The sequence below is a fragment of the Uloborus diversus genome, chromosome 10 (genome assembly GCF_026930045.1).
Source record: "Uloborus diversus isolate 005 chromosome 10, Udiv.v.3.1, whole genome shotgun sequence".
Lineage (NCBI taxonomy): Eukaryota > Metazoa > Arthropoda > Arachnida > Araneae > Uloboridae > Uloborus > Uloborus diversus.
Window position 1 is genome coordinate 111,882,773 of NC_072740.1, and position 17,697 is coordinate 111,900,469.

Sequence of the window (17,697 nt, forward strand, 5' to 3'; positions counted from 1 at the left end):
TCACTGTCTGTAACATGTCATGAACAATGGTCATTCATTTTCCATCAAGATGGGCTACTCCTCCATTATCTAACTGAAGTTCGCCATTTTTTAGATAACGAGCACCCTGGTCGTTGCATTGGACGGAGGTTCTGACGACGAAAATCGCCTTCTTCCATCTCCACCGCATTCTACGGTCCTAACTCCACATGATTTTTCCGAGTTTGCATCAAAGATCACAACTTATGCCTTCTACGCCACGTGGTTTGCGAAATTTACGCCAAAGGATCACAACTGCATTTGCCACCATTGATTATGACAGGTTACAGAGAGTGAAACAAGAACTATAATTTAGACTTGATATCTGCCGAATCACAAAAGGTTCACATACCAAACATTCGTGAAGCAAAACGAGTCAAGTTTCTTTCTCCAGTAATGCCAACGTTGTTGCTGCAATTTAATTGATTGCAGCAACAATCAATTATATTGATTTAGTAGTGTTACAAACATGTGGACCTGTTTGAACAAGTTTTTAAACCTGACATTTAAATCACCTGTAGTGAAAATATGCTCTCATTCTGATAATATGTTCGTTTAAATAAGCCTTCCACCCCCCCCGGGGGGATTGTGACGCACCCTGTGTTAGTAATGCTACTTTTGGCAGTCATTATATGACCTTTACGGACCAACAATTTATTGGGGAACAAGATGGGTTGATTCGGTTTACCTGGTTTTCAGAAGATTAGTAGACTCTATCGAACCTAGTTCTAAATAAGAAATGTTTAGTTGCATGACAAATATATATTTACAATATGCGGTTACATTCTTGATTAATGTATTGATTGATTTTTTAATCCTCCGTGTTTTAAATATTGATACTTTTTATTAAACTCTAGCTTTGTGTATTTGAGTCTTTTCAAAAGACTGGGGTATCAAAGAATCGCTGCGTTGACTGAAGATGGTCAGAAATATCCAGAATACCTATCCCGTCTTCAAGAGTTGATGTTGAGTGAAAATATGGAGTTCATTGATAATAAAAAGTTTCCTAGAGACAAACTTTCATCAATGGAAAAGTATTTAAAAGATCTAAAGAACAAATCAGCAAGAATAATCATTGGAGATTTCTACGATTATGCTGCTCGATTTGTCATGTGTGCGGCTTACCACCAGGTAAGTATCTTTTCTAACCTTGATTTTCACAAATGCTGACTTTTCTTTAAAGTGTTGTGTCACTTCTGCTGCCGAGTTGCAATATGCTATTGAAGTATGCAAATTGTTTTAGGGGATGACAGCTGAAAACGGATTTGTTTGGTTTCTCCCACCTTGGTTTTCAGAAGACTGGTTTAAGAAAGGTACTCTCAATTCTGAACCTTTCGAAGAGCGTGAAACGGTGAACTGTACTACAGAACAAATGATTGAAGCCATAAATGGTCATTTAAGTTTATCTTACAAATTTTATGCTGACAATGATACTGTGATGCAAGAAGGAAAGACAGTCGGGGAGTGGCTAAATCAATATGGAAACTTGACGAAGGAAGAGGTTGGTACTGCGTGTTTTGCGTTTTTTTCCGCTACTGTTATGCTTGGGGTCGATTTTTTTGTTTTTAACAACGTAACGATGATAATTTTTTACTAATAAAATACCTCATGATTAACCAGAAAAACGCTTACCCGTTTCAAGAACAGTTTATTTATTGAGATTTATAAATCAGATTACTAATGAAAATCAAATGAAATAAAAAGCACTATTGTTTTTTTTTATTACGTCAATGGAATGAATTAGCTGTGTTATAGCCATAAATGTCCAGCTGTTAAATATTTGTATTCCATTTTGTCTTTTAAACTGACATTATATTTCATCATATTTAGTAGTGTTACAAACAAGTGGGCCTTTTTGAACAAGCTTTTAAACCTGATATTTAAATCACATGTACTTAAGAGAAAATATGAACTCATTCTGAAACACATGATATAACGTATGATTCATGAAATACATTCTAAAAAAATATCCCTGAACATCATACAAAAAAAGTGCCTTATATATGAGTTGCAAACATAAAAAAAAAAAAACATAAGTACAACAAAATGATTTTCCTTTCAAGATTAACCATTGCTCTTTTATTTAAAAAATATTTTGAAAAATAATACCAATGGGTACCAAAATATTTTTTTCCCTTTTGAATATGTTTTTGCCACATTCTTTCGCTATAAATGTGCCGAAGAACTGGATTATGTACTATGTTATGAGCTTATTTTTTCCATCTGTATTTCTCTATACATAAAACAATGTTTTTTGCAGAGTTTTTATCTTTTTTTTAAATTTTACTAATTATTCCAAAGCAAAATCACCTAATGTGTAATGATGTCATTTACAGGGAAAAGACATGAGCCGCTATGGTGGTTATGCATATGATGCTGTTTGGGTCTATGCCTTGGCTTTAGACTCGCTATTCAAAGAGTACAACTCCAGTGTAGCAAATCTTCATTCTGAAAAAACAGCTACGTACGGTTTGTCACTTTATTTATTTAGACCAATCGTATTCAAACTTTACCAATATTACCAACGAAATCAATAGAATTATAGTCAGGTTCTGGGTAAAAGACTTTCGATCAATTAAAATTTAAAGGATTCCATCTGTTAAAATAGGGAAGAGGAGTTGCCAATAGCAATTGTTGGCGCAGCAGCACAACCTAAGAATTTCTTTTTTCAATCTAAGCTAAATTGAGCTAGCCAAAGACAAAGATCTTTTTCCAGAGCCGCACTATGCAATACTTTTACTCGGATTTAAAAAAAAAGATAGTATATAATTAATGTTTAAAATAAATCAGTATTTTTTACTTCGAATATCAACAATTGAAGGAAAAGGTATTTTACTGAAATATTTCAACATGAAATTAAAGTGAATAGCAATTGTGAATGTCAAACGTCATGTTGTTTCATTAAGGCGAATCATATCAATCCTACGCCATAGACATTGTATGTTAGTTAACGTAAAGATTATTGTGAAAAATTGTAAAAATAACCTACTGATAAAAATTGTAAGAACATCTTCAAGAATCACCCTTAACTTATTAAGGCATGCAACTTAACCCTCCTGAATCTTTCTCAGATGAAAAAAATCTAAATCTAGCATATCATTTCAAGTGTTGGTTATCATTTACACATGAGAAACGCATGTTAAAGCAATTGAAGGGCTCGGGGCAGAAATGTGACAAGCCACAAGGAGTGACTTTTTGATCAAAATTTTTGTTTCTCATAACTAAAATTGAAATGAACATGACAATGGATTATATCATTTGGAGAAAAACATATCTGGTTTTAATATTGCAGAATATAGAATATATAATGCCTCTGAAAAATTCTACAAATATTTTTAAATGTTGGAAGTTGACCTACTGAAAAATTCACATTATGTGGCATACCACATTCTTGCTCCGAGCCTTCAATTATGTCTCGTTGTTTTGTTTCTTCTAAATTTTTTTACAGCATTGCTAATGTCATATGAGGTTATTTTTTACGCAGTAAGTTGTTGTGAAAAAACGTTTGGTTAAATTAGGTTCAACATCAAAAGTAGAATTTTTTTTAAATGCGTTTACGTGTTACAGGATTATTAGAAACTTTCTTTTGATTGAAAAAGATCTGAAGAATGCAAACATATCAGATAAAATCTTAGAGTTGAGAACAGAAAAACCTTAATTTTTTTTTTTTTGGGGGGGGATGGGATTAACAAAAAGCGATAAGAAAAGAAGCTCAGTGAATTGAACAATGAGAAGCTATTGAAGCACCATAGTTTAAATTACACCGAAGAATCTAGCAGAACCATTTCTTAGTAATTAAATGAATAAAAACTCCCGAAATATTCAAATCCCAAGTTACAAATACAAATATAATATTAAAAATGCCGAAAAAATAAATCAAGAAACAACTGGAAAATTACCTAAAATGGGGGTTAAGAGCACAATAGAAAATTTTCTCCTCAGAAATTTTGCAACAAATAAACGTTTGATACAAGCATATACTAGCCGAGAAACTATACTGTAGTACAATAACGAAAAAATCTAAGTTGCAATCAAAAGAGCATGGTTCCAGATCTAAATTATTTGCCCTCGTATCCCCCGTTTAAAATCAGCCGAAGTTTTTAGAAAATTTGGCCAAGTTTAGCGAGTTTTGAAGAGTAATGGAAGTTATCTTTAACATTCTTCAGATAGCATTGAGAAGAGATAAAATGGAGGAAGTGAAGACTTTCATTCGTGAAGCAAAGAACTCAAGCCACGTGATAGATTTTAAAGCAAAGTATTGGAAGAAATCAGGTTTCTTTTTTTAGTTTCACGCAAAACGTGTCAACCATTCGTCATTGTTGAGTCATGTAACTTGGGGTCTTTGCTTCAGTTTTTGCTAAGCCACTGATTGAACTTGCTCCCACTCTTTACTAGTTTCTGCTGTAAGGCAGATAGATGTCTTTCCGCATGCAGACGTTCAATTACTCGCCAAGTCTTTAAGTTTGGCGCTTTTCTTGAAATTTTGGTCGGCTTTAAAACCTTATATCTCGATGTCGGGGGCACAATGGGAAATAATTTTTGAATCAAAAAATGTCTCAATATTCTCTTTTAATTTCTACTTATTTATTTATAATTTTTTTATCATTATTGTACGTGTGGCTCCGTGGTAAGCATATTAAATAGTTTTTTTTTACGCTGAACTACTGAACAATCACAACAATTACTAAGAATGCATGATTTTGATACAGAATCTTGCTTGGCAATGTTCTAGGAGGATGGTGGAGCTCATAAATGATACCTATTTCGTTGGCGTCACGGGTCCTGTGCAATTCGAGGGATCAGGCAGAGTGGCTGATGTCCTGGTCTTGCAATGGCTCAATCAGACAAGCACTATTGTTGGCATATATGATCCAGCTACAGAAACACTAGAATTGAATGAGACGAAAATAGTCTGGCTGACTCCTAATGGTAAAAAGCCACCAGATGGAAGCCCCGGTGAGTATACATCAGTATTTTATTGCTACTTAGTGCACAAAGTAAACATCTTGTGTGTCAAGTTAATCCAGGTGATAACAAGTTCTCTTAAAATCTAGGTGCTAGGTGAAAACGTTAGAAGCTTAGCCTTCGTTTTCTTAATGTTGGCATTATATCGTAATTTATGCTCGACTAAAACTTTGTAGGACTGTTCATACGCTTTTTAAACTCTATAATTGAATTCAAAACATATTTTTAAACTTACAAGTTATAACGTCAAACAAAAAAAAAAAGAAAAAAAAATTACATTATCCGTTTATGCAATAGTTATTAAATTATAATATTCATAAAAAAAGAGAATGCAAAATAGCTCCCAAACTCTTAGGTGCCAGCTCAAAAATCTATACTCTACGGTGAATTCGCGATCTGTATCTGTCGAGCTCTTCCTCAGACTCAACACGTAAGCGGTAGAAAGTCTTTTAGTTATGAATTGAAATAACCGGTTGTTCTGGAAGGATCATGGCCATTTTTTCAAAATATACTCATGTATAATCAGGGCCTGATTAAGAGTTTATGCGCTTCCTAGGCCAAACAGTTTTTTGGAGTCCTCCTATAGTTAAACCCAACAATTTTTGCCATTGGCTAAAGTAATTTTAGCAATTTGGGACCCCTAAAAGTAGGAGCTCTAGGCCATGCCCTAGTTAACTTATCCAGTAATCAGACCCTGTGTATATATATATATTTTTTTAAATCATAAACATTCAAACGCAAAAGTCATACTTAGCAGATGCATTACACACATGTTCGTGGCGTTTTGAAAAGTCAATTCAAAACCTTTTAAAATGATATAGGAATAAGAGAACAGCTTGCTTTAACCTTTAAGGATAACCACTACTGTAGCGAGAATTTTTTTTGTGGGGACGAAGTGAGGAAATTGCGTTGGTCACGTAATCTTTACATGAATTACGTTTAAAGGTTAAGTAAAGGTTAAGCAACCTTATGTACAGGGTGTTTCAGTTAACTTTTTTGAACTGCTCACAGGCGTAGGGTGCATCGAGACGACTTGAAATCATACAGCAATGTGTGGCCGGAAATGGGTTCCTGATGCGGTGATCTACACAGAAGCACCATAAAGAAAAGAGACCGCAAGTGAAAAGTATTTACAATAACACATGTAAAAAAGCAAAAGGTGCATCGGTCAAAGTTAGAAGTTTTTTTCCACGGGCTACAATGCAAACCTCACATCTTCGGCGCATGGAATTCCGAACAATCGGGAATACTTTAGGCATATCTTAAATTTTTCGGGTCAGGAAAGCATTTCCGACTCCACATTGATATATGATTTCGAGTCGTCACGACGCACCCCCTCCTCTTAGGAAATCTGAAACAGTTAACTGAAACACCCTGTATATTAACATACAAGAATTGGAAATACAGCTCAAACCAATGACTGTAAGAAGGCGAAGCTCCCCTCAATAATTTCTAGGGGGGTTACAAATTAAATTTGTTACCCTTTGTCAATAGCTTAAAATTTCAAAATGCCTGTAATGCTCAAGCTTTGCATTTTTAACAATGCGTTTCTTCTCTTTTTCACACATAAAGCTGAATGGAAGGAAAGTACACTTTGCATGGTCTTGAGTGCGCCTTTCATTTTCTAAATATTTAGCTAATCCATCCGAAGCATTCGCGCTCGACAGCAGGATTTGAAAAATCCGGTTTTCTTAACTATAATTTTTCGAAACAGCCAAAATATCACTGCTCATTTTTCTCAAAAACTAAAAAAAATTTCGAAATTCTGTCCTTCTTAGGATGTTTGATGATGTATTAAGGAAGTTATGTCGTACTCACAAAGAACACCCTAGTGAAGCTATATACTTGATGCTACGATCTATCATGCTAAAATAAACGTCGTTTTCTTTTCTGATTTTTATGCAGCAATACAACTGTGGTTCAGAATCCTGGAATGAGTTAAGATTACATATTCATGGAAATTTGGATCATAATTGTAGAACTGTGTCAACATTGTAGATGTTTGATAATTTACAATTTTTTTCAGTAGCAAATTAAGAAATAATGTTATGGAAATATAAACAACAGTGTTTAAAAAAAACGCAAAAATATTCAGATAGATGCTTCATTATGGAAAGGAGCCCGTTTTTCAATGCAAAACATTTGAGTTTGTGAATATAAAGACATTAGCAATATCACATCCTTTTCATTGAAAATAGTGTTCCTTGTAACCTCAAAACACGTTTCTTGGTCTATATTCTAACTTTTTAGTGCTTAGGCATTTATTTAATTTGAATAATATTGCTTTCCGTTTTGTAAGATATGATTTTGAATCCTATTTAGATGGTGTTAAGTGCTCAATTGAAGGATTCCGAAGATTGTTCAATGTTAATTGCGAAACAGCTGTTGTGATTGCAAATATTGTTGGAGTCGCGTCCTTTGCAGTAGTTTTCCTTGCTTTCGTTTTCTTTTGCAAGCACAGGTATGTTTTAAGCCATTTTGATTCATAACTCTTTCTTGTAAATATTAGCTCTATTCTATACTTAGTAATTCTGAAAGTATAAAAAAAACTACGCCATTTTCAGTTCAGGGGAAGTATTTTAGGGCAGTTTTTACTTCATATTGTGCTATTGACATAAAATTAGATTATTCCTAAAGCTACTACGAAGCAACTAAATTCAAAAGGATACTCTTTTCTTTAATTTTTATTTCTTAATGTATTTATTCTTTTTTGTTTTGAGTTAAAAAGCTCTAATAAGCCATTAAAATCTGTAGTCAAGCTTCATTAAACGTCTACTTTTTGTTCTTCACAAAAAGTTGGCTAAAATCAACTTCATTTTATAAAAAGGATCAAATTTTTACTGTGGAAGGGCTGGCTGACCCCATTGATTAAACTACTAAAATACTTCAATTTAGAGGAATGCAATGTTAATTTTTAAAATACCTTTTCAGCTAGTTTGAAAGTTACAATGAAAATCGGCATTCAACACGTACTCGTAGTTTATAACTGAAAAAGTGAAACATGAATTTAAAAAAATAATAATAAATCTGAAACGTGTGTTACAAGTCACAAAAATAAATTAAAATTATCAAAAAGGTCTTTTTTCATTTGATTGAGAAATCTCACATTATTTCTCTTTCACTAATCTGTCAACATTGCCTTTTATGTGACTTCAGTTTTAGTTGTGACTTCACACTCTTTATTTTCGAGAACAGCTCCTCACAGATGCAAGTGCTAAAAAAACGGGATGTTATGAACAAAGCATGATATCTGATTGCTGAAAATTGATCTTTTTAAACTTACAATTAATAAAAATCCAACATTCCAATTTTTTCAATTTCTCCTGTAATTCGTTGTTACACTGAAACGTAATAAGTTACATTTGATACACTAGTGGTTATTGAAAGGCCAGCAAACATGGAAAAAAGTATTAAACTAAATCCTTAGGCAAGCCATTGAAATCTTTACACCCTGCTGCAAGCAGCATACGGGTATAAAGAAGATTGATCACTTGTATAAACAGATTTTCTTTGCAAAACTCGAATTCCCTCCACCCCACCAACCCCGAAAAAAAAAAGAACATTTCAGAGTATATTCCGGTTTGCAAGCTTGGTGAACCTTTTGATGAAAAAAATTTCTTTACGAAACACTGCACTAAGTGGGGTGAAACCAATATGCCTAGTTTCATAAAATATCTGGTAAATCAAATTTCATAACTTCATCTCAAGTATTTGATCTAAGTTCGAAGATTTTGTTTATGGCCCTTAAATAGAAGGAACTTGGCAACTAATTTACTTCCGACTTTAGGTTACCGTTTACGTCACCGGTATTTTTGCTATATCCTTTTACATTCTAAGGAAGCTTTTACTATTTTATTAATTACATGATACATTTTTAGTGGACTATTTTCCATTTAACGGAGCTTTTAATACTGTTTAGGTTAGTTGGAGGACTATTTTACATTTATCGAACCGTTAGTATTATTTAATAGCTTGTTTTATTCATCTGGCGGATTATTTTACAGTCAAGCCCGCTTATTAGAATATCGGTTAATATAATTCCCGCTTATTTTAATACATTTTCAATGTACCAAACCAATGTAATGTGTTATTTTGATCTCGGTTAATGGACTATCCCGCTTATTAGAATTTTTTTTTCGTGGCAAAATGGCTATTCCATTTAGCGGGTTCGACTGTACTAGTTTATTTATCTGGTGTTTAATTTTACATTTATTGAATCTTTTGATATTGTTTAATGGCTTGTTTTGTTTTAAAGTAATTTAAAGAGAGAACATAACGTGTGATGTAGCTAAATAAATAGTTTCGATGAAACTTTGACCAAACATGGCAGCAAACACAACGATCGCTAGTTAACCGCAGAATATGGCCAACTCTTTAGTTTTCAACAGCAATAAGTCCATTACATCGCCATTTATCTTCTATCCCGCCTAATGTACGTATGAGTAATTATTTCTGAAGCTTTTGTTCCAGATATGAACAAAGAATAAAACTTACAGAGCTAAGGATGAAAGAGTTAGGTTTAATGGCCAATCCTGGAGTTCTTGCGCTGGACGAGTGGGAAATGCCACGAGATCATATTGTGATCAACAGGAAGCTGGGAGAAGGGGCGTTTGGAACGGTCTACGGTGGTGAAGCGTATCTTGAAGCTGATGGATGGATTGCTGTTGCTGTGAAGACTCTAAAAAGTGATGCCAAACCTGAAGAAAAGGTCAGTAGAATTTCCTATAGATCTTTCTTATACAAGATGTCTCAGTTAAATATTTCAGAACATCTCAGAGGAGTAGGATGCATCTTGACGACTCGAAAACAAATAGCAGTGCATGGTCAGTAACACTTTCCTGACCCGAGAAATTTGAGATGTGCTAGGAGTATTCCTGGCATCTAGGAGTACTTGGACCCATATGCCTTTTGCTTTTTCCATGCTTTATTAAAATGATTTTACACTTACGGTCTCTTTTCTTCATTATGCTTTTGTGTAAGCAGGTTTATTTTATACATACCTTATAAGAATTGAGAAGTTGAATTTCAAATGTGTTCTTAATTTTAGAAACATAACTACACAATGAAATTCAAAATTTTTATGTATACTATATAAGAAGTGCTGTTAAAATGCTAAATTTATGCAGTGACGAGAGTGCTGTGTTTAAGGAGCTAAATTGCTTAAGTCGCTCCTTTACATCAACTCCGTAAATTTTTACAACCAGACAAGTTTTGTAAAATATGAGGCTTCCCGGTACTTCACAACAATTTGTATTAAGATTGTAACAAAAAATATGCATAACATTTGAAATTACAAAACTACAACTTAGGTTAAATTAAAAAAAAAGGTTAGTGGTGTTGTGTTAGTTACGTACTGATGCCACTATAGATGAATCAAGGTTTTAATTAATGGGATGCAGAAGTAACAAATTTTATTAATACCTGTACCTTATTTTTCATTGAAACTTTTAGAAAATATTTAATTTATTATACATAATATCATTTCTTCAGTTAGATTTTCTGAGTGAAGCAGAAGTCATGAAGCAGTTCGTTCACATAAATATAGTGAAGCTGGTTGGAGTTTGCACTATGGGCGAACCCGTATATACCGTAATGGAATTCATGCTTTACGGTAAGTTGATCTTTTTCCACTATTGAACAGTTTATCAACTTTACCCAAACATCACCTCAACATAAATCAAATACTACCCTTCTCCTAGAAAATTCCTTTTGGCACAAACGGTCTAAGAAGTTAAGCTCTCATTTATGAGCAACACATTGATATTTCGGGATGGATAGGTGATTTTTAGAAGCATGGGATAGTGTGTGTGTGTGTGAGAGAGAGAGAGAATTGAAAAATTTTCAATTCTACGAAAATAATATATTCTTCTACAAGGATTTGTGTAACAAAACTACACAATTTCATAACTTACTACTATTTTTCTAATGTCGAGTGGGCGAATTAGGCTGTCATAATGATTTCATTTTTGAAAAAACAGGAAATCTATGCTATTTCTAAGACATTCTATTAATTTTATCTCTCTTAGAATAGGCTATACAAGTATTATATACTTCTACAAGATATTTTACCAAATGAGGCAGTGAGAAGCAAAGGGATGTAAGTGCCGAAATTAAAAACTTGGAGATAACTAATGGTAGGTGAACCTCTCCTCTGATTTGTTGCCAGAGATAGTACTTGTAGCCCTGGTGGGTGCTGCTATCTATCATGATTTTAAAGAACTTTTCAATGAAAGCCTACCTAGGACCGAACCTTTAAATTACGTTTTTCTCAAAATTTCAAAATGTCTATTTACATTCCTTTGCTTCTCACTGCCTCAAATGTAAAATGATAACCAAGGATCTTTCTCAGAAAAAAATACGCTTTTAATTTGTTCCAGAACATCTTTAGAAATAGTTATTCTAGCAAAACGAGCCCGTATTATGATAAATTGAAATTTTTCGTGAATGAACAAGCAAAATGTTTTTGAATTTATACATTTTTTAGCAACCCAATTTGGTGCCATTTTTAAATGTCCTCATGAGCTTTTAAATATGACTCTGTATTGGTATGTTTCTTTTATGATGCAAAGAAGCCAATAAAATCATCTCCCAGCAATTGCTGTGAGACACAAAGAGAGTAGCGAGACATATTTTTTCTTAGGGAGAGCGGAATAACCTTTTATAAAGTTGTTGTAAATAGTGAAAAATATTGTTTACATTTTCCAGCTCTTTTGCTTGCGATTCGCTTTTAAAGCCATAAGCTTCGAAACTCGATTTTAAAACCATATTAAATAATACACTTCATCTTGCTATATATTTAGTAGTTTTGATTGAGAAAGAAAGGCCTCTCAAATCATAACCAGAATTTTCACTTTATTGAGTTGAACTGACATTGAATTTCTTGCTTCAAAGAAACTAACAAAAACATTTTTACAGGTGATTTAAAAACATACTTACTCAGTCGTCGCTACCTAGCATCACAAGAGGATAGAATGTTCAACGATGAAGTATCGGATAAAAGACTGACTAATATGGCCTTAGATATAGCTAGAGGTCTGAGCTACTTAGCGGATTTGAAATTTGTTCATAGAGATCTTGCCTGCAGGAACTGCTTGGTAAATTCCTCGCGATCTGTCAAAATTGCGGATTTTGGAATGTGTAGAGCGATGTATGATTCAGATTACTACAGGTACAACAAAAAGGGTAAGTGATTTTGTTTCAGTTAATGACTGAAAATACTCGTCCTCTGAATGTTCAGCCAAGAAAAAAATTGATTCACATTTAACAAACCCCCAAAACTTTCTATTAATTAGGTAAAACTTGTGTTTTAGAGCAAGTGTCTTTAGTAATTTTCTTTGGAAATATCTTGATGTTTCATTCGATTCTTTTCCGTTCATTGATAAACTTTGACCTTGAAAATGTGGGACCATTTTGTACGTGTATCCTGTTCACACCTATTGTTCTACTGGTGAGAATCCAACCAAATTCGGTAGTAAGGCTACGTTTAACCTCAAAAATTCGTTTAAGTAATAAAAACTAAGAGTTTTATACAAAAGGTTGAAGCTTTGTCTTCATTTTACTTTGTACATTATAGCTCATCAAATTTTTATTTAATCGATTTTAACGAATTTTTTTATTTCGATTGGTAATTTTTTTTTCCTTTCATAGTACGTATAACAACCGAATAATAAGGAGTGTTTAACTTTTTCCCCATGACTGTCCTACTCATACAAAGAGCAAAAATAATAGCAAACGCATTTGTTCAGACTGTCGCTGTACAAGATTCGCTCTGCAAGTCATTTTCTCTTACTACCTAAAACAGAGAACTTTATAATTGTACTAAAACTTATTTATGCATTAATCGTACAGTTTTTCACGAAAAACTAATCTGGTAATTTTCAAAATTGTCTCTTTAGGTATGCTTCCGATTCGCTGGATGGCTCCTGAAAGTCTGATTGATGGATTGTTCACGCCGATGTCTGACGTATGGAGCTATGGTGTAGTTTTATATGAAATCATCACATTTGCTAGTTTCCCATACCAAGGTTTGTCAAATAATCAAGTACTGGAGCACATAAAAGACCATCACACTCTTCGTGTTCCAAATGGAGTCAAACCTGAGCTGTAAGTAGAAACAAAACAACCAATAAATTTTAGTTCAATAAAAGATCACTATAAGTTATAAATATCCATATAATCAAATCAACTGAAGGTTCATGAGTTGTTCCAGAAATATGAATGGCTTTGATTGGAGAAATTTCTGAATTGTTCAGCAACAGTCCAGGTTTATATCAGGATGATTCAGCCTTTCATCCCTTATGTGAGTCTATAAAATAAGTCCCGAGCATGCTTGAGAACTAAACCCGGGGGGTTCCGTGCTCGGTTGATCATCTGACCGGAACATCTGAATTGCACCGCCGAGCCCTTGGTGAAGAAAAACTGAAATAGGATCAGTAGACCTTGATCCTCATGGGCTGTTGCGCCTGTTCTGTTTTGCTTTTTTGATTTTTACTAACTTTTAGAGGGGAGCTTTCCTGGTTTTTGCTAGAAATTTTATTGCAGAAATTAGGAACATTAGCTGCCCATTATTTTCGAGGAAAGCTTCGGATTTTTTTTTTACAATGCAGAATTTTATACATATACATGTTTGGCTGCCTTTAGCTGTGCACACTGCACCGTTTGGTAATTTGTAGTTAAGAGTGCTTTGAATGTCTGTGTGACGTCACTCGGTGGTGGTTTTCTCCTCGCTCAAGCTTGGTGGTAGTCACAGTTTAAATTCAGAACACATATCCATTCAGGACACGCTGATTTGAACAAAAACTTCAGCTTCGCTTAAGCAGTGATAAAAATAAATTACAGCTAATTGCCAATCTGATGTTTAAATTATTCTAGTTGCAATGAGCTTTGTTAGGTTAAAGTTCTACATGGATTTCCTTTCTGATCCGTTTCAAGTAATGTTATACACCGAGACTCTTCTTTGGTCAGATGAACTACTTAACCAAAACTTATATAATCCTGCTTTATGACCTCTAGATACTCTTAGGACATCTAAAAAGCTTTGAATTTCATCTGTGCCAAACTGAATGAATTAAATATTATAAATTAATTTTTAAAAGATTTCGTATTTATAAATTGAGACGGGGGGGGGGGTGCTATCGATATGTCTTTTAACCGTCACAAGGCATTTGGCACGATGAATCATAGGTACTGGCATCACTGCTAATGAAGATGAATCAAAAGCACCATAGTGTTCACGATGATCACGGTAACCAAGCCGCTTGCCTCATGAAACAGAGAGCAGAAAGTTGTTTCTGCTTTTTGTATTGAAATTATTTAAAAAATGACTGTAAAATGAATGCGTATCACCCGCCCTTTTTAAAACAGCGATGGCTTAACGAAATATTTTGTTATATTTCGTTATCCTATAAACTGGTTGAACATCCTCAAAATTTTAACAGAAAATTTTCAAAATTTTGTTCAAGTTATTTTGAGAGTTTTCGTAGTGTATGTAGTGTCGCTGTAATAAGTTATGCCATGGCCTTTACATCGCTTACTTCTTTCGGGGGAGTTCAGTGAAAAAGGGAAGTGTTATTGCCGGGGATTTGAGTTGGAATACTTTCACAAAATTACTACGAAAGTAACTCAGCTCAACTCAACTCAGGGTCAATTACCCTTCCCTAATGCCCCAAGAAGAAGTAAACATTGTAAAGGTCATGGCTCAACTTATCAGACCCACATTATATGTTTGCTGTGTTCACCAAGATTAGACAGTGTGAGTACACAAAAGACTAAAAGAATTTCAACATAATTTACTAAAGTGATGTTCATCCATAAACGCTATAGTCTTAGCTTCGGCTGCGTTTGGTGTGTTACGACCAAAAAAGTAGTTAATCAGTTGGCACGATCTTAATTTTCTACAACTATCTTGTCTCGGTAAATTACTGCAGCTAAATTTTATTAAAACAAAATAAATTTTCCTATTTCAGGCATGACTTGTTGCTACAATGTTGGGAAAGAATACCTGAGTCACGCCCGCAAGCAGCTGAAATTGTTGAAATACTGGGCACTAATCCAGAACTCATATCGCCAAGTCTTGACGTGCCTATGGCTAGTGTTCAAAACGAAGACACTGGAGAGGTGGAGTTTAAAATTCACGAACGTAACAGAATTCATTCCCTATCATCTGTATGGCAAGGACGTAGAAGTGGACCACCCATGGATCCGAATCTATTCGATAATACGGACTGCTTGCAGATAATATCTTCAAACGAAAATGGGAATAGTTCAAAAGGAGTGAAGTTTTCCGCTAAAAGTTTCCACGAAAGTTTTAAGAAGAGCAAGAAAAATGTGTATAGAAAGCGAAGTTCAGATATCCCGCTTCAGTCAACTTACTTATAAACATTCTACGTAAGTTAAGGACAGAAATTGTTGTTTGTGTTTAAGAAGTAGTACTTAAGCCTACTTCTTATTTTGCATGTATACATATGTCTTTTGGTTTTATGCTACTGCTTACCATCTGCTGATTTTAAAATTGGTTGTTGTTGTAGTAACTCATAGATCTGATAAAGTTGTGATGAATATATTTTCGAAAGAGTGACTCATATAAACATCTGTTTTGTATCTGACTGTTTCTTGTTATTGAAACATTACATTTTAGACATACAAAAATATGAACTTCATGAAATCATACTCCAGCAACAGAAAAATGACACAGCTCAAAAATCATCTATTCTTACAAACCGGTAAATCAAATTAGACGCTAGTCTCTTGCGCTCAAAGACGCAGGTCTCATCCTGGCTCCAGTCCATGCATTTTGAATGTGCAGAAAATCGACAGAGTCCATGTCGTATGATGATGCGGCATGTAAAAGATCCCTCGAGTATTCGTTTGGCTTGGAGTGCTCCAGGCAAAATTAAATTCCCGGTACAGTTCCACATTGAATAGAGCCCTGGTGTCACCATCTTCTGTTAAAATATGGCGTCAAAATTCTCGTTGTAATGGCATCCGCCTATAATGGTACTACATGAAAGAATAGATACTACGTCGGGGAATCGCACTAGATCAGCAAAAGATAGTGCCTCTAACGTAACCCCATTAGAAAAAAAACAGATCTCATGAATCTGTGTTGCATATTGTAACCAATTAACAAGTATTATTCTTAATATTTTAGCCCTATTTCTTCCGTTAGTGTTTTCAAATTAATACTAAATAGCTTTGCACTCCCAAAATATTTTGGGAGGAGTTGTGTCACAATAGAATTAATGAAATTTTGAAGAAAAAAAAAGTAGAGTTGCGACACTTCATTTGAAACAATTTTACATTGAAGTGTAAAAATGATTTTAGTTGTTCCACTGTTTTCTCATTTAGTGTCACAACTCGTAATACTCAACTCGTGTTCACTTGAAGTGTCACAACTCAAAGTAGGACAATTTGAAAAATTTTACTTATTCACTTTTTAAATGGATAAAATTATTTGTTTGCTAAAACAACATTGTGACAAAGTAATCCCGCTATACTTCCTTCTTTCACGTTTTCATTTGCCATAGTTAAAATAATTATTTTACCGAAATTGAAAAATTGGAAAACAATCCAGATTATACAGACAAATAAGAAAGCTTGCATTGCGTGATGTTTTGTCAATACTGCGAAATTGAGGCCAGATGTGGTGGGATTAGTTAGAAGTTTTGAATCTCACAACTGGTTGCGCCATTACGTTGACTTCAACTGATTGCAGCTGGTTATTACTATTTTCCTCATGACTAGAGTAAAATGGTCATCTCGATCTCACTAAAATGAAGCCCATCACTGCGGTTTAAATTTGTAAAACGTCATGTAACAATGTAACCCCACATGTTCAACATGTTCATGCTCAAAGTTTTACAGTTCTATGAAATGGCCCATTTTCAATCGTCTATAAACTTTAACAAAACTCCCAGAAATAATTTTTTCGAAAAGAGGAATTAATTAGATGCGAAAATATTTTTCACTTGTAAAATACATAAGGAGCTAAATAAAAACATAAGTAAGAATTAATAAGTAAAATCGTTAAAATAGCGTCTTTGTGACCGTCAACAAACTTCAACAAAACGCCTGTAGATAATGTTAGCAAAATAAATAAATAATAAATAAAAAACATTAAAATGCGGAAAAATGTACCGTTTGCAAAAAACGAAAACAAAATAATGCGTAGAATAAAATAGTGTCTTTTTTGATAGTGTGTGCACTTCAACAAAACACCCGTAAATAACGTTTCTACAAAATAAGACAGAAAAAAAAAACAATAAAATGTGAAAAAAAAATGTATAGCCAGGGAAAAAAAAGGAAGAAATAGAGAGAGAAAAATCAATGCGAAACGAAAAGATTTATCGTCGAGAATATAATATTAATAATAATAATAATTAAGTATAACGAATAAAAATAATCACTAAGATGCAAAAAGGTTAATCGTTTGAAAAAATAAACAAATGAATAAATGAAACAATTTAGGGAAAAAAAGAATAACATATAAAGCAATCGATCGCCTTATGAAACCAGTATAGAAATAGACAAATATAAAAATCGAAATTCTTTTTAAAAAGCCAAACTTAGCATATTTTTCTCCTTTAATTTCATCCCTGGTGTTTCTATATTGAGCAACCAGCTGTATAAAACTAGTGATACGAGTGTCCTCTTTACGCACCATAAAATTACGACTGTAACACAATTTATGAAATCTTTCGGTATCAAAAAAAAAAA

At 33.8% G+C, this 17,697-nt stretch overlaps 1 protein-coding gene across 1 annotated transcript in view; it reads left to right on the top strand.

Annotated features, from left to right (window-relative positions):
- The window catches only part of LOC129231133 (atrial natriuretic peptide receptor 2-like), a 33,763-nt gene extending 18,199 nt beyond the window's left edge, over positions 1-15,564 (top strand). Inside the window, exons 9-18 of the mRNA XM_054865380.1 lie at positions 876-1,149; positions 1,262-1,519; positions 2,355-2,482; positions 4,751-4,974; positions 7,306-7,444; positions 9,454-9,691; positions 10,474-10,594; positions 11,899-12,165; positions 12,879-13,086; positions 14,949-15,564. Coding sequence (XP_054721355.1) covers positions 876-1,149; positions 1,262-1,519; positions 2,355-2,482; positions 4,751-4,974; positions 7,306-7,444; positions 9,454-9,691; positions 10,474-10,594; positions 11,899-12,165; positions 12,879-13,086; positions 14,949-15,360 — 2,269 coding nt within the window. The 3' untranslated portion in view covers positions 15,361-15,564. The remainder of the gene's footprint in view (positions 1-875; positions 1,150-1,261; positions 1,520-2,354; positions 2,483-4,750; positions 4,975-7,305; positions 7,445-9,453; positions 9,692-10,473; positions 10,595-11,898; positions 12,166-12,878; positions 13,087-14,948) is intronic.
- Positions 15,565-17,697: the final 2,133 nt, after the last annotated feature.